The sequence below is a fragment of the Lytechinus variegatus genome, chromosome 4 (assembly GCF_018143015.1).
Source record: "Lytechinus variegatus isolate NC3 chromosome 4, Lvar_3.0, whole genome shotgun sequence".
Classification (NCBI taxonomy): domain Eukaryota; kingdom Metazoa; phylum Echinodermata; class Echinoidea; order Temnopleuroida; family Toxopneustidae; genus Lytechinus; species Lytechinus variegatus.
The window spans coordinates 41958384-41981980 of NC_054743.1; the positions used below are offsets into that span (position 1 = coordinate 41958384).

General features: G+C 35.4%; 1 protein-coding gene across 1 annotated transcript; it reads right to left on the reverse strand.

Annotated features, from left to right (window-relative positions):
- Positions 1–22620, reverse strand: LOC121414080 (pre-mRNA-processing factor 17-like). Its single transcript, XM_041607135.1, has 12 exons — positions 22430–22620; positions 15255–15344; positions 14134–14263; positions 13020–13097; positions 12265–12407; positions 11135–11231; positions 10035–10249; positions 8796–8943; positions 8119–8234; positions 6643–6853; positions 4283–4427; positions 1–2680 (listed from the first exon to the last, which is right to left on the reverse strand). Exons 1-12 carry the CDS (start codon positions 22613–22615, stop codon positions 2503–2505), a joined length of 1737 nt encoding a protein of 578 aa, XP_041463069.1. The 5' UTR covers positions 22616–22620; the 3' UTR covers positions 1–2502.
- Between the last annotated feature and the right edge of the window lie 977 nt (positions 22621–23597).

A 23597-nucleotide genomic window follows, 5' to 3' on the forward strand; every position in this document is an offset into this window, starting at 1 on the left:
TTCCATAGTAAAAACATATAGCATTTATTAAAAAATATTGTACAAATATCATCACCTCAGTATTCACACATGGCATCAATCTCTGTTAGGAGACTCGGTAAACCACCGCTAATGGATAACTTGCCAGTAAAAACTTTTGTGTTGAAAAGAGATACGAGCATTTTGAAGAACTGATATGAAAGCTAACCAAAACTTCCAATAAAAAATGAAATTTAGATTTGATATACAATTTGGGTTATCTGTGAAGTATACATATGTCCACCACAGAAGGTGCTTAATGCATTCTCATATACTCTGTTTGATTCATGCCCTCACTCCTCAGCAGTCAGGGAATTCTCTCCTGTCGATATCCATTTTGTACCTGGGTGGAGAGTGGCAAATATAGATTCATGCCTTGTAAAACAATGGTAGTGCAGTGCAGAGATTTGAATGAAGAGCCTGATGATTCATCCATTCGATCAAAACACCTTGAGTGTTTAAATGTTGGTGTTAAAAGGTGGTGTTTGTGTTGGGTTAATATTAACACCACCCACAACACTTAACTTATCATTACCAGCACTGTCCTTGGAAAATCACCGAGTGACCTTTCAAACCACTAATCAAAAAAGAAAGTTCATTAATGATTGCAGTTCAAGTGTGATATTTTGAAATGTAATAAAATACTGATCTACTATTTTGCTCGCCTATACTCTCGGTTGAGGCTACTGCTTTTGGCTTTTCTGTTACGAGTCTGGTTCGAGACTACAGTATGCAGCCGCTGTTTGTAGTCTCCCCACATCAGACTCAAAATGGCAAAATAGTTGCAGTCTTCATCAGATCATACTGCAGGCTATTATTTAACAAGTCTATGATACATTGATATTACTTAACATACACATAGGTATATAACAACCTGATTGTTTGAGAGTGTTAACAGAATTGTGCATTCCATATTAACCTGCAACAAAAAGAGGAATCTAATCAATATTTGCGACTGATTGTGACATTTTGATTTGACAGAGACTAACAGTTACGATTATTTTTTACATATTTTTTTTTATAATTGATTGTGTTATTTATTAATTTCTTCCTTTAGAAAACAGTATGAAGACTTTCTAGTAAACGATCATTTTCACAGTTAATATCATTGCATTACTTGTACCGTATCTTCCCCCTTCAACTTGTGTTTTTGTACTCTTAGCGTTTTTTCTCCTTTTTCCTACATTGAATTTACTATAATGATATATATAAAATTTTGTTTTTTATTAACATTGTTGTGTTTTTACTGTTTTGGCGATCCAGCCTTACAGGTTTCTTAAAACCTCCATGGAAAGCCATGCAATTAATTTTATTATCTAATTACATTATTTGATGTTTCTTTGTATTTTTATCCTATTTGCGAAATAAGAATTGAATTGAATTGTTACCAATTCAACAGGTAACAATAAGAACAACAAGCTTGCTAAATTGAGGGCAGCATTGAACGATCATAATTATACAAATACAGAACTTGTCCAGAATATGGGTTATTTCTTTATAAATATGTTGATTAATGTGCATTTGATCACATGGTTTCATGAAAAGCACCACAGAAAAGACTGATGTACATTATTCACAGTGGCGGACAGTGAACCGGAGGAGACAAAGCATTGGAGGGGCACAGCATTGTTCACAAACAATACAGTGCCCCACCAATCATTGTCTCCTCCGGGTCAAGGTACGCGACTGATTATTCATTCACTTGAGGAAATTTCCAACCTAAAGTAGGCAAGATCAAAAGATTACTTCATGTAGCCACATTTCACACAAATGTATTCTGAAGTCCACTTCAATTAGGCAATGGTCTAACTAACATAAAATTGTGGGGAGACCGACTAAAAATGTCAAATTTTTGTGTACATTGTACGTTTCTTATGTTAACTGTGTTCTTTCCCCATGGTGTAATAGTGAAAAAAATGACATTTAATGAATTTTTAAGGTTTAAAGAATGACCCAGAGAGGTTGGAATTTTATTGTACTTTGAAAAATGGAGTGGTGTGAGGGATCTGGGGAGAGCTTCATCATCAACATTTTTGACCGACAAGTTGTCGGGCCTGACAACCTTTCCTTAATTTTGATTAGCTGAGAAGCTATTCCGATTTTAACTGATGGATAAAACGCCTGACAATTCATTTCATGAAAAGACCCTAGATGGGATTCAGACTACAAGGCTTGTGTGCTCCTAAGATTCAACTGTGGTCCCATTTATTCAGTTTGTTGTCATCATTAGCCAACTGCGAACATGCAGACAGGAAGCGTCCTACAAATCCACCTTTGACCCGTTCATGTCATCACGAGATGTCAACAGCACAAACAGGGCCACGTTCGTCTATGTGATACTGCGATCCTTTCTGATGAGCATCCAGGATCCCATACTTTCCGCAGCCCAAACGGTCACCAAGGTTTCCTACTTCGTCCCATGTACTCACTATGATGTTGGTTTTCATCAAATATATCAGGTCAACACACACACACATAATAGTCTCAGTCCCAGAGTTTTATAAGTCCATCCCATCCACATGTTATAACTTTTGACGTTTCATGAGGGTGCCATAAACAGCCGATGCAAACGCCGTCATGTGCCTTCAACTTGGTGTATAATTTTGTGGTCTTCCAGTCCCATACATTCAATTTTCCGTCGGCATCTCCAGATACAATGTAACTGTAGATAATTACGAAAAAGAACATTGATGAATTGGATTACTTTATGGCAGTTGACTGTCGATGAAGTAAATGCTGAGAATTATCAAGAGGAAAATAAGTTTGTATGCTACTCTGATGGAAAGCTAGTGAAGATGGGTGTATCATAACAGGGGCTGCGGAAGCGGTCTTTTAATTTTTTAGGTAACAGGAAAATTGACTAATGACTGGTACTAACAACTAGTTGTATTGACCAGTCATCGTTTTGTATAAGGATAATATATCCAATAACCAGGTTCCTCATCACGATCCTATTTTTTCCAAAACTGTGTATAAAACGTAAAAATTACTGTATGATTGTGATTTTTTGCATGGTCAGCCCCCCCCACTTTGAAAACCATTCCACGGCCACTGCATAAGATTGGAATTTGGGGATTGTTTGATAAGAACTAAATTGGTAACATCATAAAAGGATTTATTGAAGTGAAAATAGGATTAACAACAGCTTTGATAATGCCCGAGCAATGTGATGTGCACTAAATGTTTTATAAGATCATGATGAGGAACCTAGTTATTGGATATATTATCCTTATACAAAACGATGACTGGCCAATACAACTAGTTGTCAGTACCAGTCATTAGTCAATTTTCCTGTTACCTAAAAAATTAAAAGACCGGTCATGTGAGAGATTTTAGCCCATCATTTTATAAGGTTCCATTTCATATAAAGAAATAGAATAGCTTTTGTCCCCGTCCATTCATAGTGATAAGAATGAAAATGTGATTTGTACTGTTAAACAAGTGGAATGCCTCTGGCGGTCTCACCTGCATCACGCGATGCAATATAGCAGCAGTGCTGATTTTGAAAACTACTATAACTTGCACAAGATGTTCAGTGATACTTGGTTACTCTTATTTAAACATTTAATGAACTAGACCAATACACTTACAGAGATATGATGGTAATTCAACAGATACCCCAACATGGCCAAAGTTCATTGACCTTACATGACCTTTGTCCTTGATCATGTGACCTGAAACTCGCACAGGATGTTCAGTGATACTTGATTACTCTTATGTCCAAGTTTCACGACTCAGATCCATAAACTATCAAAGTTATGATGGTGATTCAACAGATACCCCCATTATGGCCAAAGTTAATTGACCTTTGACCTTGGTCATGTGATCTAAAATGTGCACAGGATGTTCAGTGATACTTGATTACTCTTATGTCCAACTTTATGAACTAGACCAACACACTTTCAAAGTTATGATGGTAATTCAACGGATACCCCCATTCGGCCAAAGTTCTTTGACCCTAAGTGACCTTTGACCTTGGTCATGTGACGTGAAACTCATGCAGGATATTCATTAATACTTGATTAACCTTATGGCCAAGTTTCATGAACTAAGTTCATATACTTTCTAAGTTATGCTGTCATTTCAAAAACTTAACCTCAGGTTAAGATTTGGTGTTGATCCCGTCGGAAAAGCGGCGCCTATATAGTCTCACTCTGCTATGCAGGTGAGACAAAAACTTGCTCTCTATCTATCATTATTTCAAACACTTTCTCCTAATATGATCGCTCACTGCGACTTCTCGTATTTGACTCTAAATTCTTACCTCATGTCTGGGGCAAAGTCCATCTGGCAAGCATAGCCAGCAACCATGTGACCTTTGAAGATCTTTTTCCTGTTCTGTCGGAACCTATTGATGGCGCTGTAGATGACGATCTGGTTATCCATCGACTGGCAACCCAGCCACTTCCCTACAGGTAGACAGAAAAATTGTATCCAATTCATCAGATTTCAAAGTTACCTTCAAGAACATGTATGGTTAACCTGTTGACTACTGAACTCTGTGATTCCCATATACTTTGTACAGAGAACAGCAGGTAACATATGTAAACTAATTGTGACGATCATGAATAACATATAGTTGATTCTTTACTTGATCAGCATTTCTACTTCAAATTGGCAACACTAAAACTTTAATTTTCAAAGCTGCATATTTCCTTTCAAAGTTCGTGAGTCAGAAACATTAACAAGTGGAATGCCTCTGGCCGTCTCACCTGCATCACGCGGTTCAATATAGCAGCAGTGCTGACTTTGAATACTACTCTAACTCGCACAAGATGTTCAGTGATACATGATTACTCTTATGTCCACTTTTTATGAACTAGACCAATAAACTTACAGAGATATGATGGTTATTCAACAAAAAACCCCAACATGGCCAAAGTTCATTGACCTTACATGACCTTTGACCTTGATCATGTGACCTGAAACTCGAACAGGATGTTCAGTGATACTTGATTACTCTTATGTACAAGTTTCATGAATCAGATCAATAAACTTTCAAAGTTATGATGGTAATTCAACAGACACACCCAATTCGGCCAAAGTTCATTGACCTTTGACCTTGGTCATGTGACCTGAAACGCGCACAGGATGTTCAGTGATACTTGATTACTCTAATGTCCAAGTTTAATGAACTAGACCAATAAACTTTCAACGTTATGATGGTAATTCAACAAATACCCCGATTCGGCCAAAGTTCATTGACCCTAAATGACCTTTGACCTTAATCATGAGACCTGAAACTTGCACAAAATTTTCAGTGATGCTTGATTACTATTATGTCCAAGTTTCATGAATCAGATCCATAAACTTTCAAAGTTATGATGGGAATTCAACAGATATCCCCAATTCGGCCAAAGTTCATTGACCCTAAATGACCTTGGTCATGTGACGTGAAACTCATGCAGGATGTTCAGTGATACTTGATTAACCTTATGTCCAAGTTTCATGAACTAGGTCCATATATTTTCTAAGTTATGATGACATTTCAAAAACTTAACCTCAGGTTAAGATTTCGATGTTGATTCCTCCAACATGGTCTAAGTTCATTGACCCTAAATGACCTTTGACCTTGGTCATGTGACATGAAACTCTAATCGGATGTTCAGTAATACTTGATTAACCTTATGGCCAAGTTTTATTAACTAGGTCCATATACTTTCAAAGTTATAACATCATTTCAAAAACTTAACCTCAGGTTAAGATTTGATGTTGACGCCGCTGCCGTCGCCATCGGAAAAGCGGCGCCTATAGTCTCACTTTGCTTCGCAGGTGAGACAAAAATTTATAAAGAATAGAAAAGAATGTACCGTTCTTTTTGTTAAAACAGTGATTTATATTAACTTCATATTGCTAACTGGATGCTTTTAGTTGTTTTTTTTTCCAATAAACATTTCGAGTTGCATGTATTAAACAAATCATGGTGTGTTAAAAAAGTATGCATAATATAGTGTAATAAAAAAAAGAAGCATGAATATACATGTTTAATAAACAAGTGTGCAATACATGAGTGTCACAGTTAACTTTGTGACCCCTGTAAAATTGGTTACACTTCGTAATTTCGAAGGTTCGTAATTCCGAAACACATAAATTGCCTATACCTCGATGTTTGTTAATCCGAAAACGTAAAAGGGTTCGTTAATCCGAACATTTGTGGCGTTATTCCAAAGGTTCCTCGTTCGAAGGTTCGATAATCCGAAAACAAAATAAGGTTCGATGTTCCGAAGGTTCGTTAGTCCAAAAACGAAATAAGGTTCGTTGTTCCGAAGGCTCGTTAATCCGAAAACAAAATAAGGTTCGTTGTTCTGATGATTCGTTAGTCCGAAAACAAAATAAGGTTCATTAATCATTACGTTTTCGGACGAACCTTCGGAATTACGAACCTCATTTCGTTTTTGGATTAACGATCCTTCGGAATTACAAACCTCACTTTGTTTTCTGACTAACGACCTTCGGAATTACGAACCTCATTTTGTTTTTGGACTAATGAACCTTTGGAATTACTATCCTTCGGACATATGAGCCTTTGGAATAACGAACCTTCGGAATATCCGAACCTTGGGAATAACGAAGCTTCGGAATTACGAATATGTGCTGTAAAATCACAGTCAATCATCCACTTACCGTTATGACTGAGTGAAACACTTGGCATACTGTGCATGCTGGGGTCTGCAATGTACTTGAAATCTACAGGTATGTCCCATTCCCACACCCTCAAACTCTTGTCGTCGGATGTCGTCACAAAACGTTTGTTATTATCGACGAACGTGATGGTGTTGACAGCACCCAAGTGGCGGTCGTATTCCTGAACGATCTCATTACTTCTAATGTCCCACTGTAAAAAGCAAACGAAATGCAAAGAAAAAATGGTTTTATTGCATTGCATATGTAAACTTGACATCATTCTGAATTCTCAGAGTGCATGTACTATTATTTCCTCTTGTATGTATTTTGTCTTGCTTATTTCGTACGCCTTGACTGTCATTTTCGACAGATATGTGTGCTATATATAAAACTTAAAATAATTTCTATTATTTTTACCCTTTCCATTAATTTTGTATTATATACATCAACATATATCTCAAATAAATGAAGGGAAAGTGAACAAGCTCACTCTAAATGAAAATTGGAATTGGAAATAGAGTTTCAAATGGGCATCCCATTTGGCACCTCAGTAGTCTTCCATACCATTATAAAGAGATATTTGTGAACACCTATTGCGAGACTAACAACTAAATATAAAGGGGTTACTAAAAGTGTGAGGGGAGAAAGAGATTGATTGCAAATCATGAACAGTAAATGATGTTTCCTATGACACATTGGTTCTGCGATCTATTGCTCACATAGAGCAACCCGGGTGAGGTGAACGGGTACCCGGTAGGAAGAAATTCCTTGAATGCTTGAGCGCCTTGGCAGCCCAGCTAAAGCCGGGGTAATATCAATAGCAGGGCCCGCTGGGAGAACAGTTTTTAGAACTGAAGTGGCTTCCCTGTGTAAATATACCTATATTAATATTGTAATTATTATTATTATTGTAGAAGAGTCATCAAATGAAACAATTTCAAGTAGAAAAGAACAAATTGTCCCCCCCACCCTGAGCAGTGTTCCTTTAAGTTGCTGAAGTTAAGTGCACTGATATCACTCCTTTACTGAACATGGAGCTTCTTCTTGGAAAGTTCACTTTAATGAGCCACCGGGCAAGATGGCTCTGTGGTCGAGTGTCTGCATCATGAACGGGGGGTCATGGGTTTGATCCCTGGTTGAGTCATACCATAAATAAAAAAAAAAACGGGAGCTTTTGACTTCTTACTAGGCGCTCAGCATTTAGGTTGAAGAAGGATAATAATATCATAGCATGTTATGCAGGCTAAAGAGGCTAAAATTGGGAAAAAAAAGATGTTATTCTTTATTATCATCATCATCATCAAAACTAATAATAATTCAATTATCAACAGCAAAATATCTACCATATTTTAATATTATTTAGCTAATTAACCATAATAATCTACAAACCCATTCAGCCTGCCATAATCAGGTCACTTGTAATATCATGCATAACTTTACCAATGGTTTTATGAAACCAATCCCTTGTCAACCTACCTGAACTATTTTTTTGTCTGACATGCCAGCAACAAAGATGTGTTGTTTGTCTTCCTCTGGGTTGAACTTCACGCAGTATGGAACCTTACGACTTGTAAACTTCTCAATACATTGTCCTGAAAAATAAACAAAACGGTAGAACATAATGTGATATGAATTAACAAATTAAATGAGATGCTACACTCGTATAATGCATTATTTATAAGGTATCTCTTGATAATTTCGTTGACAGACTGATTTTTATAACAAATCATACACTGACCAGTTATGAATTTCCATTCAAGACAATAATAGACCATAATTCACTCATGATAATTGATAACCTTTATCATGATCCCAAATTATTCCACAACTTCATGTTATAATGATGATACATAGATTGTTTGTGATATTCATTTATCAAATTATATCTTTTCTTCTAGTCTATATTTCTTTCGTGTCAACAAATTACAGGCAATTTGCAATTTTGTGATAAATAAATTGAATGTATCTTCATCTTTTTAGATTAAAAAAATCTTATCTGGTTCCATTCCACATACTAGTAAATGTTCATAAAATCTGACAAAGTATGTAATTACAGATTGGTATGCACTTTCTTTAAGTAGTCAAATCTTTGCAGTTTCATTAAAAAAGTATATAAAACAATCTGACTTGTGAAGAAAAATGAAGGCACATACCTGTTTCTGTGTCCCAAAGCTTGATGTAGCGATCATAAGCAGCGCTAAGGAACTTGGTCCCATCGTTGTTAAAGCACACATCCCTGACTGCCTGTTTGTGACCTGAGAACGTTCTAACTAACCTTCTTTGGTTATATACCTCCCATAGCTGAAGGAGAAAATAACAAAACAATTATGGAGTCATTGCAGATACCTAGATAATGATTTTTGAGTTGTAAAGATTTGACAACTGAATATTATCAATCTTCAGGAAAAGCATGATTTAGGAGATAATATCATTTGTTTCCTGCATTTTCTGCACAAGATATCTGAGGTTGATTCTTCTTGATCATAATGACTTTCAGAAGTGTTTTTTTTTTGTGTGTTAAATATCTTTGTATTAGGGTGATTATGCTAACAGCACACTTTTGGGCATGTGAAGTCTGAGCATAAACGGTGCTCATGTGCAATGCACTTTTGATCTTTGTTGCCTTCACATTTATGAAAGAAACAGCTGAAAATTGCTAGACCCGACCATCATGATACTTCCTCTATATTCCTGGAAAAGATGACATACAAGTTAATTCGATGAAATTCATTATATTTTCGCGTTTTCCTATTCTTCTCATTTAAAGAGTCAATTAATTTTTCTATCAATCTTTTGGCCCAGGATAGAATCAGTTTCACTTGTTGAATGAGTTGACAACTGGCACTCAAAAAAAGTGTGGTCTAAGTTCAGGGGTGGATCCAGGATTTTCCAAAAGGGGGGGGGGCACATTTTCCAAAGGAAAATTTGATAAGCAAAAAAAAAAGAAAAGAGAGGGATTCTCACTTGTGTATTAACAAAATATTCCCATTAAAAATATTTTGTGTGACTTTCAAGGGGGGGGGGGCACTTGTGTTTGGATGGCATATTTACATTACAAATATTGACTATGACTTTGAAAAGGAGGGCATAGGCAGGAAATGGATGATTTCAAGTTCAGTGTTGACCTTTTGGTGTTGGTGTCAATTATTACACGATTATAACACCAAACATAAAATGAAGAAAAGTCACTCACTAGCTAGTCCAAAATGTGATCTGGATCAGTTTTACAAACTCTGAATAAGTTCTGGAGCTAGGGGAAGCAATCAAAATTTCAACACCAACACCAGACTTGAAATCACCAAATGCCCCCCCCCCGATCTGCCACTGTCTGTAAAGTTAACCTAGTGTAGGCTAAACCATGGTTATCAGTATACTAATGAATATCAAAGTACCTTGATTTTGCTGTCCATGCCACAGGAGATAAGAAGATGTCCAGAGACTGGCAAGAGCCTGATGGCCGCCACACCTTTAGTGTGACCAGTCCATTGGTGAATGGTCTTCTTGGGGAGATAGCACTTGTCTGGAGGCAGCTCAGACCTGAGATCCACGTCCAGGTCTTGGGGTATGTGAAGGTAGGATCGACCCTGGTAGTCGTAGGCATCTTTGACTGGAAGAAAGGTTTTTGGGGGAGGAAAAAAATTGGTTGGTCACGTAGGTGGATGTTGAATAGAGTATTTGTTGCTCTGTAAAGAAGGTCTAGGCAAGTTGAAGCAGTTTCGAAGCTTTCCATGGTTATTGAACAACATAGTGTTTCAAAGGTCTCACTGTACTGTATATGTTTTCTTGAAAATGAAATTTATCTGATAGAACCTATCAAAATGTGATATTTTCAGTCAATATGTTCCAACTGGCTTAACAGAAATGAGATCAAAGATGAGGAAAGGTTGAAAAAAAAACCCACATTATTCTCAAAAGAAATCATACAATTTAAATAGTTGGATCTATAATGCAGAATTGTATGTTTATTTAATACTCTGTTTTCTTGGAATCTCATACATTCATCAATCTCTAAAACAAATTTGACACCTGATAAGCCTAAATGATTCATCTGAGATTTTTTAGATCATATGAAGTGACATTTTTAATTATTTAACAGTTTGTCATATCAAGTAAAACTAAGGGTCAGACTAAAAAAAAAAGGTTGATTATTTTATAGAATCACCCTTGACCTGTAAGCTAGAACTGCTTGATACGAACAATAAAGATATAATCACATACAAGATAATCTGGGCCCTGTCTTACAAAGAGTTACGATCGATCCAATCAATCATAACTCAATGGAAATCCATCAGTGTCATAATTTCTTCTACAGGAAATTTGTAAAATGTCCATTGTAAACCACACCAAATTGTCAAGAAATCAATAAATTTATGGATATACATTCATATATAGAATTTTTGCACAAACATGCATTTTATATGTTGACGTTGCTGGCCGTCCATAGTTGATGAGATCAATATCAACTCTTTGTAAGCCTGGTGGTATGACTTACTGTGTAGTGTAGTCTTCTCTTCGGCTGGTTTATCATCCATCATCTTGCCTCTCTTAGCTCTCTTAGCAAGAATCTCATCTAACTCTGTCTGCTCTTCCTATTGAAAAGACAGAGTGAAAAAAATTACATTTCAATGATTAATATATTTTTGTAATATTATCAATTCATTACCAATCAAAGGTCAAGTCCACCCCAGAAAAATATTGATTTGAATAAATAGAGAAAAATCAAACTAGCATAACGCTTAAAATTTAATCATAATTGGATGTAAAATAAGAAAGTTATGGCATTTTACAGTTTTGCTTATTTTTCACCAAACAGTGATATGCACAACTCAGTGTCATGCAACTGGGTCAGTCGATGTTGTCTATCGCTCACTATTTCTTTTGTTATTTATTGTTTGAATTATACAATATTTAATTTTTCACAGATTTGACAATAAGAATCAAGTTGACTGTACCACATAGTATAAAACAATGTTAGTTCCACATGTTCAGGGAGGAATTAATCATTTCACGTGACAATGAGGAGAACATTAGAATATTTCATATTTCCTGTAATAAAATACAAAAGAAATAGTGAGTGGATGACGTTAACAGTTTCCTCATTTGCATACCGACAGATTGTGCATCTGACTGTTTTGTGAAATTAAGCGAAACTTTAAAATGTCATACTGTCTTATATTTCATCCGATTTTGATGAAATTTTCATTGTTATGCTTGTTGGATATTTTTCTTTTTATCAGCTTTTTGTTGAGATGGATTTGTCCTTTAATAATTACAATATTGATTATATTTCCTTATCTATAGAGTTCATCACTTAACAGAAGTCTTTAAGCTATCTTCAAGAGTGAAACCTTGATTACATGTACCCCAACTTTAGTAACCCAGCTCTTGACAAGCTTCTTTTTTACAAGGATCAAATTCCTGTTAGATCGCAATTTACCTCACCTGGGTTGAGGGCAGCAGAATGTGGATAAAGCTGTTGCTGCAAAAAAAAAAAACCCTGCCAATGGCTGGGGTTTGAAACCATGACCCCCTGCTTGAAAGATCCAAGTCGGAAAACCACTAAACCACAATGCTTCCACAGATAAGGATGATAAGATTAAGTTGTAAAATGATGAGGCTTACCTCTGATGGTTTGGCTACTGTCTTCTCATCCTGATATTTTCCCCACGGACCCTCAAAGCCCTCTATGTCAGAGGCATCTTTGTTCTTCACCCTCTTCCGCTTGTCCCCTTCCCTCAATTCAACCTTCTCAAAGACTGTCTTACCTGGGAACAGTAATGAAAATTATAACACTGACGGTCACAATGATGATACCTCAAGGAACAGACAGTCTCGTATTAAGCTCAAACACACCAAGAGGAATTGATATACATGTACATGTCAAGGATTGAAAAAAAAAACAGAGTTCTGAGCAATGTAGAGATAATTGAGGGGGAGGGGTGGATGGGAGGGGCTGAAATGTAAGAACAAAACGTAATAAGAGCTCTCCACTAAGACCTAATATTCAATGAAAAATTTCTAATTTGAAGAACATAGGGAGTTGACAAAGGGCTTTCATACTGTTTTCAATAGCAATATAAAAAAGATTATTCTCTCTTCATCCATGATTTTAACCTCCTTTGAATACTTCACAAACCAATGCAACTATTGATCACATCAACTCCTTAATCATACAAGAACAGAGCTGCCAAGTTGTATTTTGCATTTTCAGTATTCTTATCCCCCAAAATCAGTATTCTTGAAGAATATTATGGTATTGCAGGGGGCTAGTACGGTCTCTGAAAAGAATCTTGTATCAGTATTGAATGGGTTTCGTTTACACACAATCATCACAATTTCTTTTGCTGTTTGTGCTCTTAGTATACCATAGAACCTACCTTCTACAGGCTTGGTGCCCTCTTTGTTTGATACAATGTGCTTTCCACCTGTATCAACACTGGGATCAACAGCAAAACCTAGTGAATAAAAGGGAAAATAAATACAAGAATATTGCAAAATCAAGTGTTAAATTGATTGTTATAAAGTTCCATTTGTTGCATTTAATTGTGGATAACAGAGTTAGACTGTTATAGTTTTAAATTATTAAACAAGATTTTACCATCAAGAGACAATTAATTTAAGTGGCATGTATTAGAAAGCAACACATGTAACATTTATGGAGAAGTTGATACCACTTGTCATTTCATACTGTATTGTAAATATGTTCGATTATTTTGGAAAGTTATAGAAAGGTTGGTATTTTATATTTTCAAGATTACTATTTCTATAGATGAAAAAACATTAATTATAGGTTATGATCTGCAAAATGCCAGCAAGATTATTTATTTTGTGTTATTGCTCAATTTTTTATTTATCGAAATTATATAAAAAGCATATTCAAAGGAAAAAGATATGATGCGAATTCTTTATGGATTGAATTCAAGCTTAATATGATTATTTATTTAGAAAGTTTATGTGAACAAAAAAACCAAGTTCGGAATTTTACAAAATGTGATATTCAAAAAATTATTGCATTATTGAATTGAATTGATATTTTTAAATTGTTTGTAGATAAATGTACATGTTATTGTGAATAAATACCTTAATTAAGAGGGAAAAAAAGAAAAAAAATTAAGTTCCGGTACAGATCATATCATAAACAAACTCAATGTTCTTTTTATCAACTTTGGATATGGATTTCATGCAATATTAATTGATTATTATGCAACCCTATTTTCTTAAGTTGGTGGAAAAAAGGAGTTGAAGATTCTTGAAAAGCATGCCTAGATAGGATTATCTTCAGAAATACATGTGTTTACATCAGTCACTTGACAACTTGCATTCATATCAAATTCAAATACCCCAAAATTAAGATTTAAAGAAAAAAAAATGCATCTCAGGGACAGTCATCACATTAACAATACATCATTAATGTAGCATATTACAGATTTTAACAATGTATTTCTAATAAAAAAAGAATGATAGTTGAAAAAGTGAGAATCCATTTCCTACCATAGCTTGAGAATGTCCTTCTTTGGTTCTCAAAATGGAAAGGATTGAGATGGGCTGGTTCTACATAGCCAGATAGAGTGTTCTTGGCAGCGGTCTGTTGTTGTGTCTTGAATGGATTCACAGGTCCTGCCTAAATGATGTTAAAGTACAATTATAAAACATCAAAGACCACATCAGAATAATGAACAATGGACATCAGTAAGAGTAGACAGAGAAGCAGAAATAGAATATAGGTGATGTTGACTAAAAAGTCAACCTATTAGCCAAAGTCGAAGCAATTTTTTTGTCCTACAAATATCCTACCAAACCAATCCTAGGTAGCCTCCTTGGCTTCGGATAAAGGCTCATATTTTGTTTCAAGTCTTCACTCTTGTTTTTAAAAAGCATTAATTGGAATGTCCCTGTTCACCTCAGTTAAACTCTTTGTTCACAATCACAGGATATTCTCACTGAAAGATGAGTGTAAACTCCAAGATTTTTGGAAACTGAGCTCTCTGGGGAACAGGGCACCATAATTGTGGAACAATTATGAGATTTCAATAGATAATAATGTCCTTAAATTCTTATGTAAAAAAAGTAATGACATTTTTTTTTTTTTTACAAAACTGTAGGCCAATACCCCTGTTGACCAGTATGCAAATGAATAAGTCAGTCTGTGATGTTATGCAATCAATATAGATTCATTTTGTATTTTATTTTACATGGATGTACAAAATGAATTCAGATCTGATGATAGGAGGATCTCTGCCACAATCATCATTTGTAAGGTAATCATGTTTTAAAAGTAATCAAAACCATTTTTGAATATATACAATGTATCAGTACAGAAAATAAATTGATACATGTGGCGCAGTTGAGAACATCAATAGTTGATGCAATTTAATGTATACAATTCTATACTTTTTTGTGTTACTTAAGATTTATATTCATATTTTATTTTTGGCAATTCTAAGCGCTGTGATTTTGTGTATAGCGCATATAAATAACCGTTACTATTATTACAAGTGGGTGAAAACACAAGACAAATATACATCAGCTTACATATATTACAGCCATTAATAATCAAATATACTAAAATATCTGACCACATGCAGCCCAGAAAGGAAGCCATCATTACTTACTTGTGGCTTGTACATCTGATCATACTGGGGATTATAAGACACAGTCTTTGTGAATGGGTCTAGTGGCTGGTGGTAAGGGTTGCTTCCAAACTGCATGAAAAATTGAAGAAAAGTACAAAAAAGATATTAATTTCTTAAGTAAATTATCATTACTTACCGATTTCTAATTCTATATATCAAAATTATTGATTGCATGCATGCAGAGAGTTTTTATTGAACACGCACGACCACGATCTAATGATTATTCATCGCGAGAGTGACGTAATTTTACGAGTGTCCTTTCAAACTTGGTTCTTAAGTGCCTACCTTCTTCTTCTTCTTATATTGGTTTGAGTGGCGATTAGTCATATTTGACTATTGTCGCCATTTACTCTATTAATAAAAATCTCACTTCTCACATAATAAAATTATTACCAATAATAATTTATACATATGTGAAATATTTTTCATGTGCATCCTTCTAATATGAAAAAGGGATGATTATGGTACAGTTTGCCGTAACTCTAATCAAATGGCATATAAACAAATCTTCGCCAAAAACAAACCGCTAGCTTCAGCTCAGTTCCAACTAGTTGCGCTTGCCCTGTCCTTTCAAGATGCAATCATACCGGTCAGCACGGTACATTGTGCCGATTTTTCGGACGTAAATGCCTAGGTCACCCATGCATAGACGAGGGGGCGCTAGTGTACCTGTGCTTACAGATGGGTTAAACATTAAAATAATTCATTTCTTCTTTTTTTAAACAACAACAACAAGGCGAAAACACTTGTGGGCTTTGTTAGTTATATGTGCAGAACATATTGTATATATTATATCATACATTATTATGTATATATTTTTTTTTTCTTTTCACATTAGACTTGTACAATCATATCCTTTCATATTTCTTAATAAACAATACAATATAAAAAATAGTACATCACTCCTTACTAAAACGTTTCGTTCTTGAAACGAAACGTAAAAGTGCTTTCTGTATCCCTGGATCATCTTTTTTTAAATACTCCATTATTTGTCCAGGCTGTGATTCATTCAAATCTACAAGGAGCATTGATCTTTCAATTATATATTTTGGACAATGTAAAAGATAATGTCTGACAGTTTCTACCTCACGACATGTATCACAAAACCCTGTTTGATGGATCCCTAATCTATGTAGATCTTGGTTAAGACCAGCGACTCCAAAACGGAGACGATGGAGTACAGTTTCCTGTCTCCCTAGATTGCATTTATATGAGGGTAACACTGATGGTTGCAACTCTTTCAGTGCTGAGTTAGTTTTATTCCATCTTTCTTGCCAAACTATCTTACAACTTTTTGAAATAAGTTGCATAATCTCTGATAATGTTATTTGATTATGAATTTCTATTTTGTTTGATAAAGCTTTTTTTGCGCAGGAGTCTGCTATTTCATTTCCTTTTATTCCACAGTGACCAGGGATCCACTCTAGGTATATATCTAAACCTTTATATTTGAGTCTTGTAGTAATAGTCAGAATTTCTGTGATAATAGGATCGTCTTTCCGATTCTGTAAAGATAAAAGTGCACTTAATGAATCACTGAAAATAACAACACCTGTATATATATCTAAATGTTCTATCCATTCCAGTGCAAGAATAATCGCAATCAATTCCGCCCTGTAGGAGGAGGTGAAATTAGATAACCTTTTGCCTTGGTAAAAAGAAAAATAAGGTACGTAGAAAGCGGCTGAACTAATTCCCTTTTCAGGAGCTTTGGATCCATCAGTGTATATATGGAGTTGGTGTGACCATTTTGTATGTATCAATTCCAAACTCAGTTGTTGCAATTGTATTGGATGGTCCGATTTCTTAATTTGTGAACTTAATTCAGTAGATATAACTGGTGGACAAAATAACCAAGGGGGAAAGGCTGGAGAAATAATATTTTCAATACTAATTTCTTTTCCTATCTTGGATTGAAGCCTATAACCAAACGGTTTACTAACGTTCTTACCTTTGAGATAATCGAACTGCCAACATGGTTTGATACGTGTTATTAATGGGTGATTACTATGTCTTTCTATATTTTGTCTGTACTTGCTTGATAACATTTGCCTTCTTAAATCTAAAGGAGGTTCTCCCATTTCCACCTGCAGAGAAACTAGCGATGTCAACGGCAGCCCGCCAGCACATATTCTGAGTGCTTGATATTGCACCGAGTCTAACAACTTTTTTGTAGTTACTGGAGCACTATCATAAGCTTGACAACCATAATCAAAAATTGATCTAATAATTGCCCTGTAAACCATGAGTAAGGACTTAGATGAACTTCCCCATTTAGTTCCTGTTAAACTTCGCAATATATTTAGTTTCCTTTTACTTCTTGAAACTACGTTCTCTATATGGGGAAGCCAAGACAATTTACTATCAAATATCATTCCTAGGAAACGGTGATTATTTTTATAAGTGAGTATACTCCCTTCAAACTTGACTGTTGGAGGTGTAACGTTTGTAAGCTTAGTGAAAAATACCGGAACAGTCTTCTCAATAGAAAAATTGAATCCCCAGTCTTTAAACCAGGTACATAATATATCTAGATAAGTTTGTATCCTTAATCTAATATTCTCTACATTTTTTCCAGAAAACCATATTGCACAATCATCAGCATATATGGATATTGTCACTTCAGGATCAATTGGAATATCTCTCATCATGACATTATATAAAAGGGGGCTCAGAACACTCCCCTGGGGGAGTCCGTTATGGATTTGGAATGTTCTGGATTCAGTATTTGTAACTCTTACCTGAAAGGTACGTTCTGTTAGATAATTTTCTAAAAATTGTAACATATTTCCTCCTATACCACATTGAGCTAGTTTGTACAGTAATCCATCAATCCAAAGACTGTCATAAGCCTTTTCGACATCCAAAAATACTGCAAGAGTGTGCTCACTGCAATTGATAGATTTTTGAATGTCATTTTCTAATAAAACAATATTGTCAGTTGTACTACGACCTTTTCTAAAACCGCTGATGAAATTAGGCAATAAGTTATTTTTATCTATGTACCACTGCAATCTATTTTTTATCATACGCTCTATAACTTTGGCAAAACAAGATGTAAGTGATATTGATCTGTAAGAGATAACATTTTTTGAGTCCTTACCAGATTTCAAGATTGGCACTAAAATTGAGTGTTTTAGAGAACTCGGGATATCCCCGGATTCCCATATTCTATTAATAATGTTCAACATAATTTCTTTTGTGTTTTTTGGCATATTTTCGTATACAATGTATGGAATATTATCTTTTCCTGGAGCAGCAAATTTAGTAGATTTAACTGCTTTCTCAAATTCATTCATCGAGAACGGTTCATTAATGACATGTTCATTTTGGTAGAAAGAGTTTTGTACTTCCTTGGTTAATGTTTTATTGATATCTTGTTTTTTTTGGCCTAAGGATTGGAAAAAAGTTCCAAAAATCTCTACTCTCTCTGGTAAGGACGTAATGGCTTTACCTTTCTCAATCAAAATAGGCATATTTTGTGATTTTTTGACAGGTACGCCATTCAAACGTTTTATACATGACCATATCTTTGTCTCTGGCATGAATCTGTCTAGTCTTCTGCAAAAAGCTTGCCAATATTCTCTTTCCGCTTTCCGGAGAACTCGTTGGGCTTCTGCCTTCTTTTTTTTGTATTCGTTAATTCTATCAAGTGTAATTTTTCTTGATAGATGGTTTCTTATTCTATTTCTTTCTTTAATCTTTTCAGTACATTCCTTGTTCCACCATGGGACAGGATTTTTTCCTGTCTTTCTTTTTTTTGGAATTGCTTCATGAATACATTCTTTCAAGCGTTCCATAAATGTATGAAAAATGTTCTGAATATCATCTTCAGAATTAATTATTTCATTTTTTATAATATTTTCACATTTGTATGCAAATATGGGCCAGTTAACATTCTTAAAAGAGATATGTTCATGAGACATGTTATCTTTGGCCTGATTACTTAGATTTTCATGATTTTTTTCTTTCTTTCCAAGTGTTATTTGAATAATAATTGGAAAATGATCACTCCCAAAAGAATCTTCCATAACCTTCCATATCGCCTTACCGGCCAGTAATGGGGAGGAAATACTCAGATCTAAGCACGAAAGCTTTCCAGTACAAGGATCAAGTCTAGTTCCTGTTTTATCATTCAATACTATGAAGTTATTCTCATATATAAATTGCTCAATGGCTTGTCCATTTCTGTCGGTTTTGTCACTGCCCCAGAGGGTATTATGGGCGTTGAAATCACCTAAGATTATTAGGTTATCTGTTTCATTAACATTTTTCAACAATGTGTTTAGAATTAATTCGTTTAATTTTTTGCATGGATTATAAAAGTTGATAATAGATATTATTTTATTGGTGACATATATGTTAACTTGCTGTAATTCTAGACTTGGATCATTGATTGGATCTTCGTACTTAATCCTATCGTGGATATATATTGCACAACCCCCTCTTCGCTGACCTTCCCTATTTCTTGGAAGGCATGTATAATTTGGAATACAAAGTGAACTATTATCATAAAACCACGTTTCTTGAACACAAATTAAATCATATTCTTTATTTGTTTTTAAATGATTAAGTAGCTCTTGTCCGTGCCCTAATAAGCCCTGAGAATTCCATTGAAGGATGGAAAGTAGGGCAAAGAAAGCGTTAGTTCCTTCGTTGTTGAGTTATGATTTCCTTTTTTTGTTGCCGCAATCTTCTTGCAGCAGTTAAAATTAAAGCATTTATTTCTTCTTCTTCTCTACCTTCAGTTAATGACATAATTAATTGACATATAAAAACAACAATTTGTTCATCACTGGCTAAACTTATGAAATTAGGTGTGGTATTCTTTGTCGATGTACCAGCTGACCTGTTAGCCTGATCTTTAACTTCAGACAGTGGTGTATCCCTTTGTTGGGTGTTGACAGGAAAGTTAGTCTCCATAGGTAGTTCGCTTGGAACCGTTGCTACCTGTGGATTTGTAACTTTACTCTGGTTATCTGTTACATATGTTTTTACTCTTACCTTAGGTACTGATTGGGAAAATCCCTTAGCATCATCAGTGACTGTCTGTGTGACTTTTTGTTCACTTTGTGTTTTCCAGACCTGGGATGCTTCAGCATATGTTAGCTTTCTTATTATCTTTATTTCTTGTACTTCTTTTGCTTTTTTGGCCTGCTGGCATCCTTTGAATGCTGCGGAGTGTTCACCTCCACAATTGGCACATATTGGTGTCAATTTCTTCTGGCATTGATCAAAATTATGATGATCTCCACACCTAACACACCTAATCTGAGATCTGCATATGTCAGCAGTGTGACCATACCTTTGACACTTAAAACATCTGGACACAGGAGGGATATATGGTTTTACTGAAAACATCTGGTAGCCTAGATTGATATTCTGAGGGAGATCTGCCAGACTGAAAGTAAGAATCACACTCCTCATAGGAATAAAAATAGGCTGATTATTATCAGCACCTTCTCTTTCTTTGTCATTTTTGTTTCTCTGGTCTTTCTTTACTATTCTTTTTACTGCTGTCACTTTCTGGTCTCTCAATTCTTCAAGAATATCCTCTTCTGATGTTTCAGTTGGGACACCATATATCACTCCTTTAGTTCCCGACCTACTTTCCGTGACCTTTACTGGTATATTGCCTATGTTTTGAATCTGTGAGATGGATTTCATCTGCTTTAGGTTGATACATTTTACCAGCAACCCAGTGCTAATGGGTTTAATAAACTCTACTGGTTGTGAAGTCACATCTCTGATCGCTTTTTTTACTTTTAAGGGATCAATATTCCTTAAATTCAATTTCTTCTGTCTATCTATAGGTGCTATAAATAACTTGAAATCAGACAATCTTTTGGTTGAAGTAAAACCTGGAGTACGATATGATGTATTCGAGTCAGAATCTGACGATGCGTTTTGATTGATATTTTCAATTGTAATATCGTCACTCTTTTCTCTTTTTCTTTTTTCTGGTTGGTACGAAGTGCTTTTTTTTCGACGTGGTCTTTGTATCATCCAGATTTCTTCATCCGTACTCGTTATTGTATGGTCCGGCTCGGATGTCGCCGGCCCAGTCGCCATGATTGGCCTTTGGTAAAAGGGCGGGAAATTTGAATGTTAGTACGGTACGTATAGGTGCGACCTACGACATAAAGTAAGTGTGAAGTGCTCAAAAAAGCCCACAAATGCTCGCTTACCCTGTCACTTGACCATAGGAAGGATGTTCCAAATGCACAATTTAGTCTAACAGCGCGATATTGGTAATTTATAGAATTTTTCTGATATTTTCAGAGATAGTGAGTTGCACGTCCTACTATAGTCAATCCTTCGTACCGGTCACGAGGGACGGATCCGTGACCGTTACCTTTGTTTACGGTGTTGCAAGCTAGCTGCATTCTAGGCGATCAGCATTATTTTCTTGCTCGTTCAATCCACTTTCATCATCATCTTGTCAAAAGATGGCGTACTTTACCAATAAGTATATACATGAGATGCAACCTGTTGATTTTTGGTACAATTTCCTATTATGCGCTGACGACTTGAATTGAGAATGTTCGATACGAAAAATTGCTTTTCGATTGTTGTTTGCGTACTTTCCACCGCAGTATTAAGGACGGATCGAACGGAGTATCCTGGTTGAGACTTGGAGGTAAGCGATAAAAACACTTTTATAAATAATTTCCAATTCATTAAAAAAAAAAGTTAAATCATAAAAACAAATTTCCATTAGTGGAGAAATACTCAAATGTTTGGCGTTTTTCATTCCCTCACATTCGTGTGATGAATGAAAACGTCAAAGTCCACTATGAAACCACATGCGTTGTGCGAGGTTAGTATTACTAACCTCGCATGTTGTGTGAGTGGGCGTAGGAAGGTGTAAGAATTAATAAAATTAACAAACTTTTAGTGACTTCGGTTTAAAAAGATGGATTTTTTTGGGGGAATCCATCTTGGTCCTTCGCTGAAGACACTATGGAGAGAGTGTCAAGACGTCAATGATGAATAAGTATATGACATCTCTAAAAAAATCATCATCATTGCGTCCTCAAGACTAGCACATACCCACTATGCATTAAGCCATTATATATACTGAGTGCCCCCCCCCCCCCGGGATTTTTACCAACATCAAGTCAGGTATATGGGACAACATTCAAAATACTCACGTCACTTGTTTCGTCCACTGTTGGTGCTGCGTTCAATTGTAGTTTCACTTGCAAAGATTTAATGGTCCCATCCTTCTCAAGTGGTCTGAGATGTGCCGTCGCATCTTCGGAATTGGACTCCTTGTCGCTAATATCTCCATCACTTTCGTCACTTCCATAAGCCTGCAAGGCTGCGATTCCTGCCATTTCTATTTATTTCCGACACAGTGAGGACACCCTCTACGTTCATATATTGCTCCACTGATGGTATCACATCATCACTGATCTCCATCTCTTTGTTCTACATTAAAACTATGTCGGCCTACATCTCTATGTTTTGATGAAACAAAGGGTCATTCATTGAAAATACCCAAAGTATGCTATCTTATTTAGAATGCCAACCATACAAACTAAGAAAAGATGGATATCAGACCGGCACGAACAAAAAAAAAGCAAAGCAGGCAATAAAGAAGTAAAAAGGAAAGAGAAAATACAATAATAACAAAAAGAAGAAGTTAGATATGAAAGAGGAGGTACATTTTTTTTGTAATAAAAAAATGAGTAGGAAGAAAATAGACAAAGTGACCTCCAAAAAATATAAAAATAATGTGAATGCTGCATGAAGCACCCCAAGAGTTTCCTGGGGGTGCTGCGTGTGTTATTCTCCAGTCCATACAATGGGTTTCCGGAGAGTGTCAGTCATGAACATTTTCATCCGACCGTGTTGTCAGATCTGACATCTTCCTCTGATGTTGATTGGCTGAGAGGTACTGTTACTATGGTAACTGTCAGATAAAATGGGACTTGTCATGAAACGCTCCCTTTATAGGTGTGGCAAAGAAAAGAAAGCAAAATAATGTAGTTTACGGTCTGGCCCTTTTTGTATTTTTGCTTGTCAAATTTATTTTAAAAAATTACCTTCATTTACTTCAACACCCCCCTGTAAAACAAAATCGTTCACAGGGTCCTGCCTGCATGGAGAAAGAATAAAATACATGTTTTTTTTTAGTAATGCCTTATACCTGCTTTTTAAACATAATATATTTTAATATTGATTTCTTTTATAGATATATTTTTTTCAGTGTTATTATCTGCCAAAGTTGTAAAAATTGTGATTTTTTATGATTTACAATGAAAACATCGGACAAAATGACCATAATACGGGCCGACTGAGTTATTATTGTTCCAT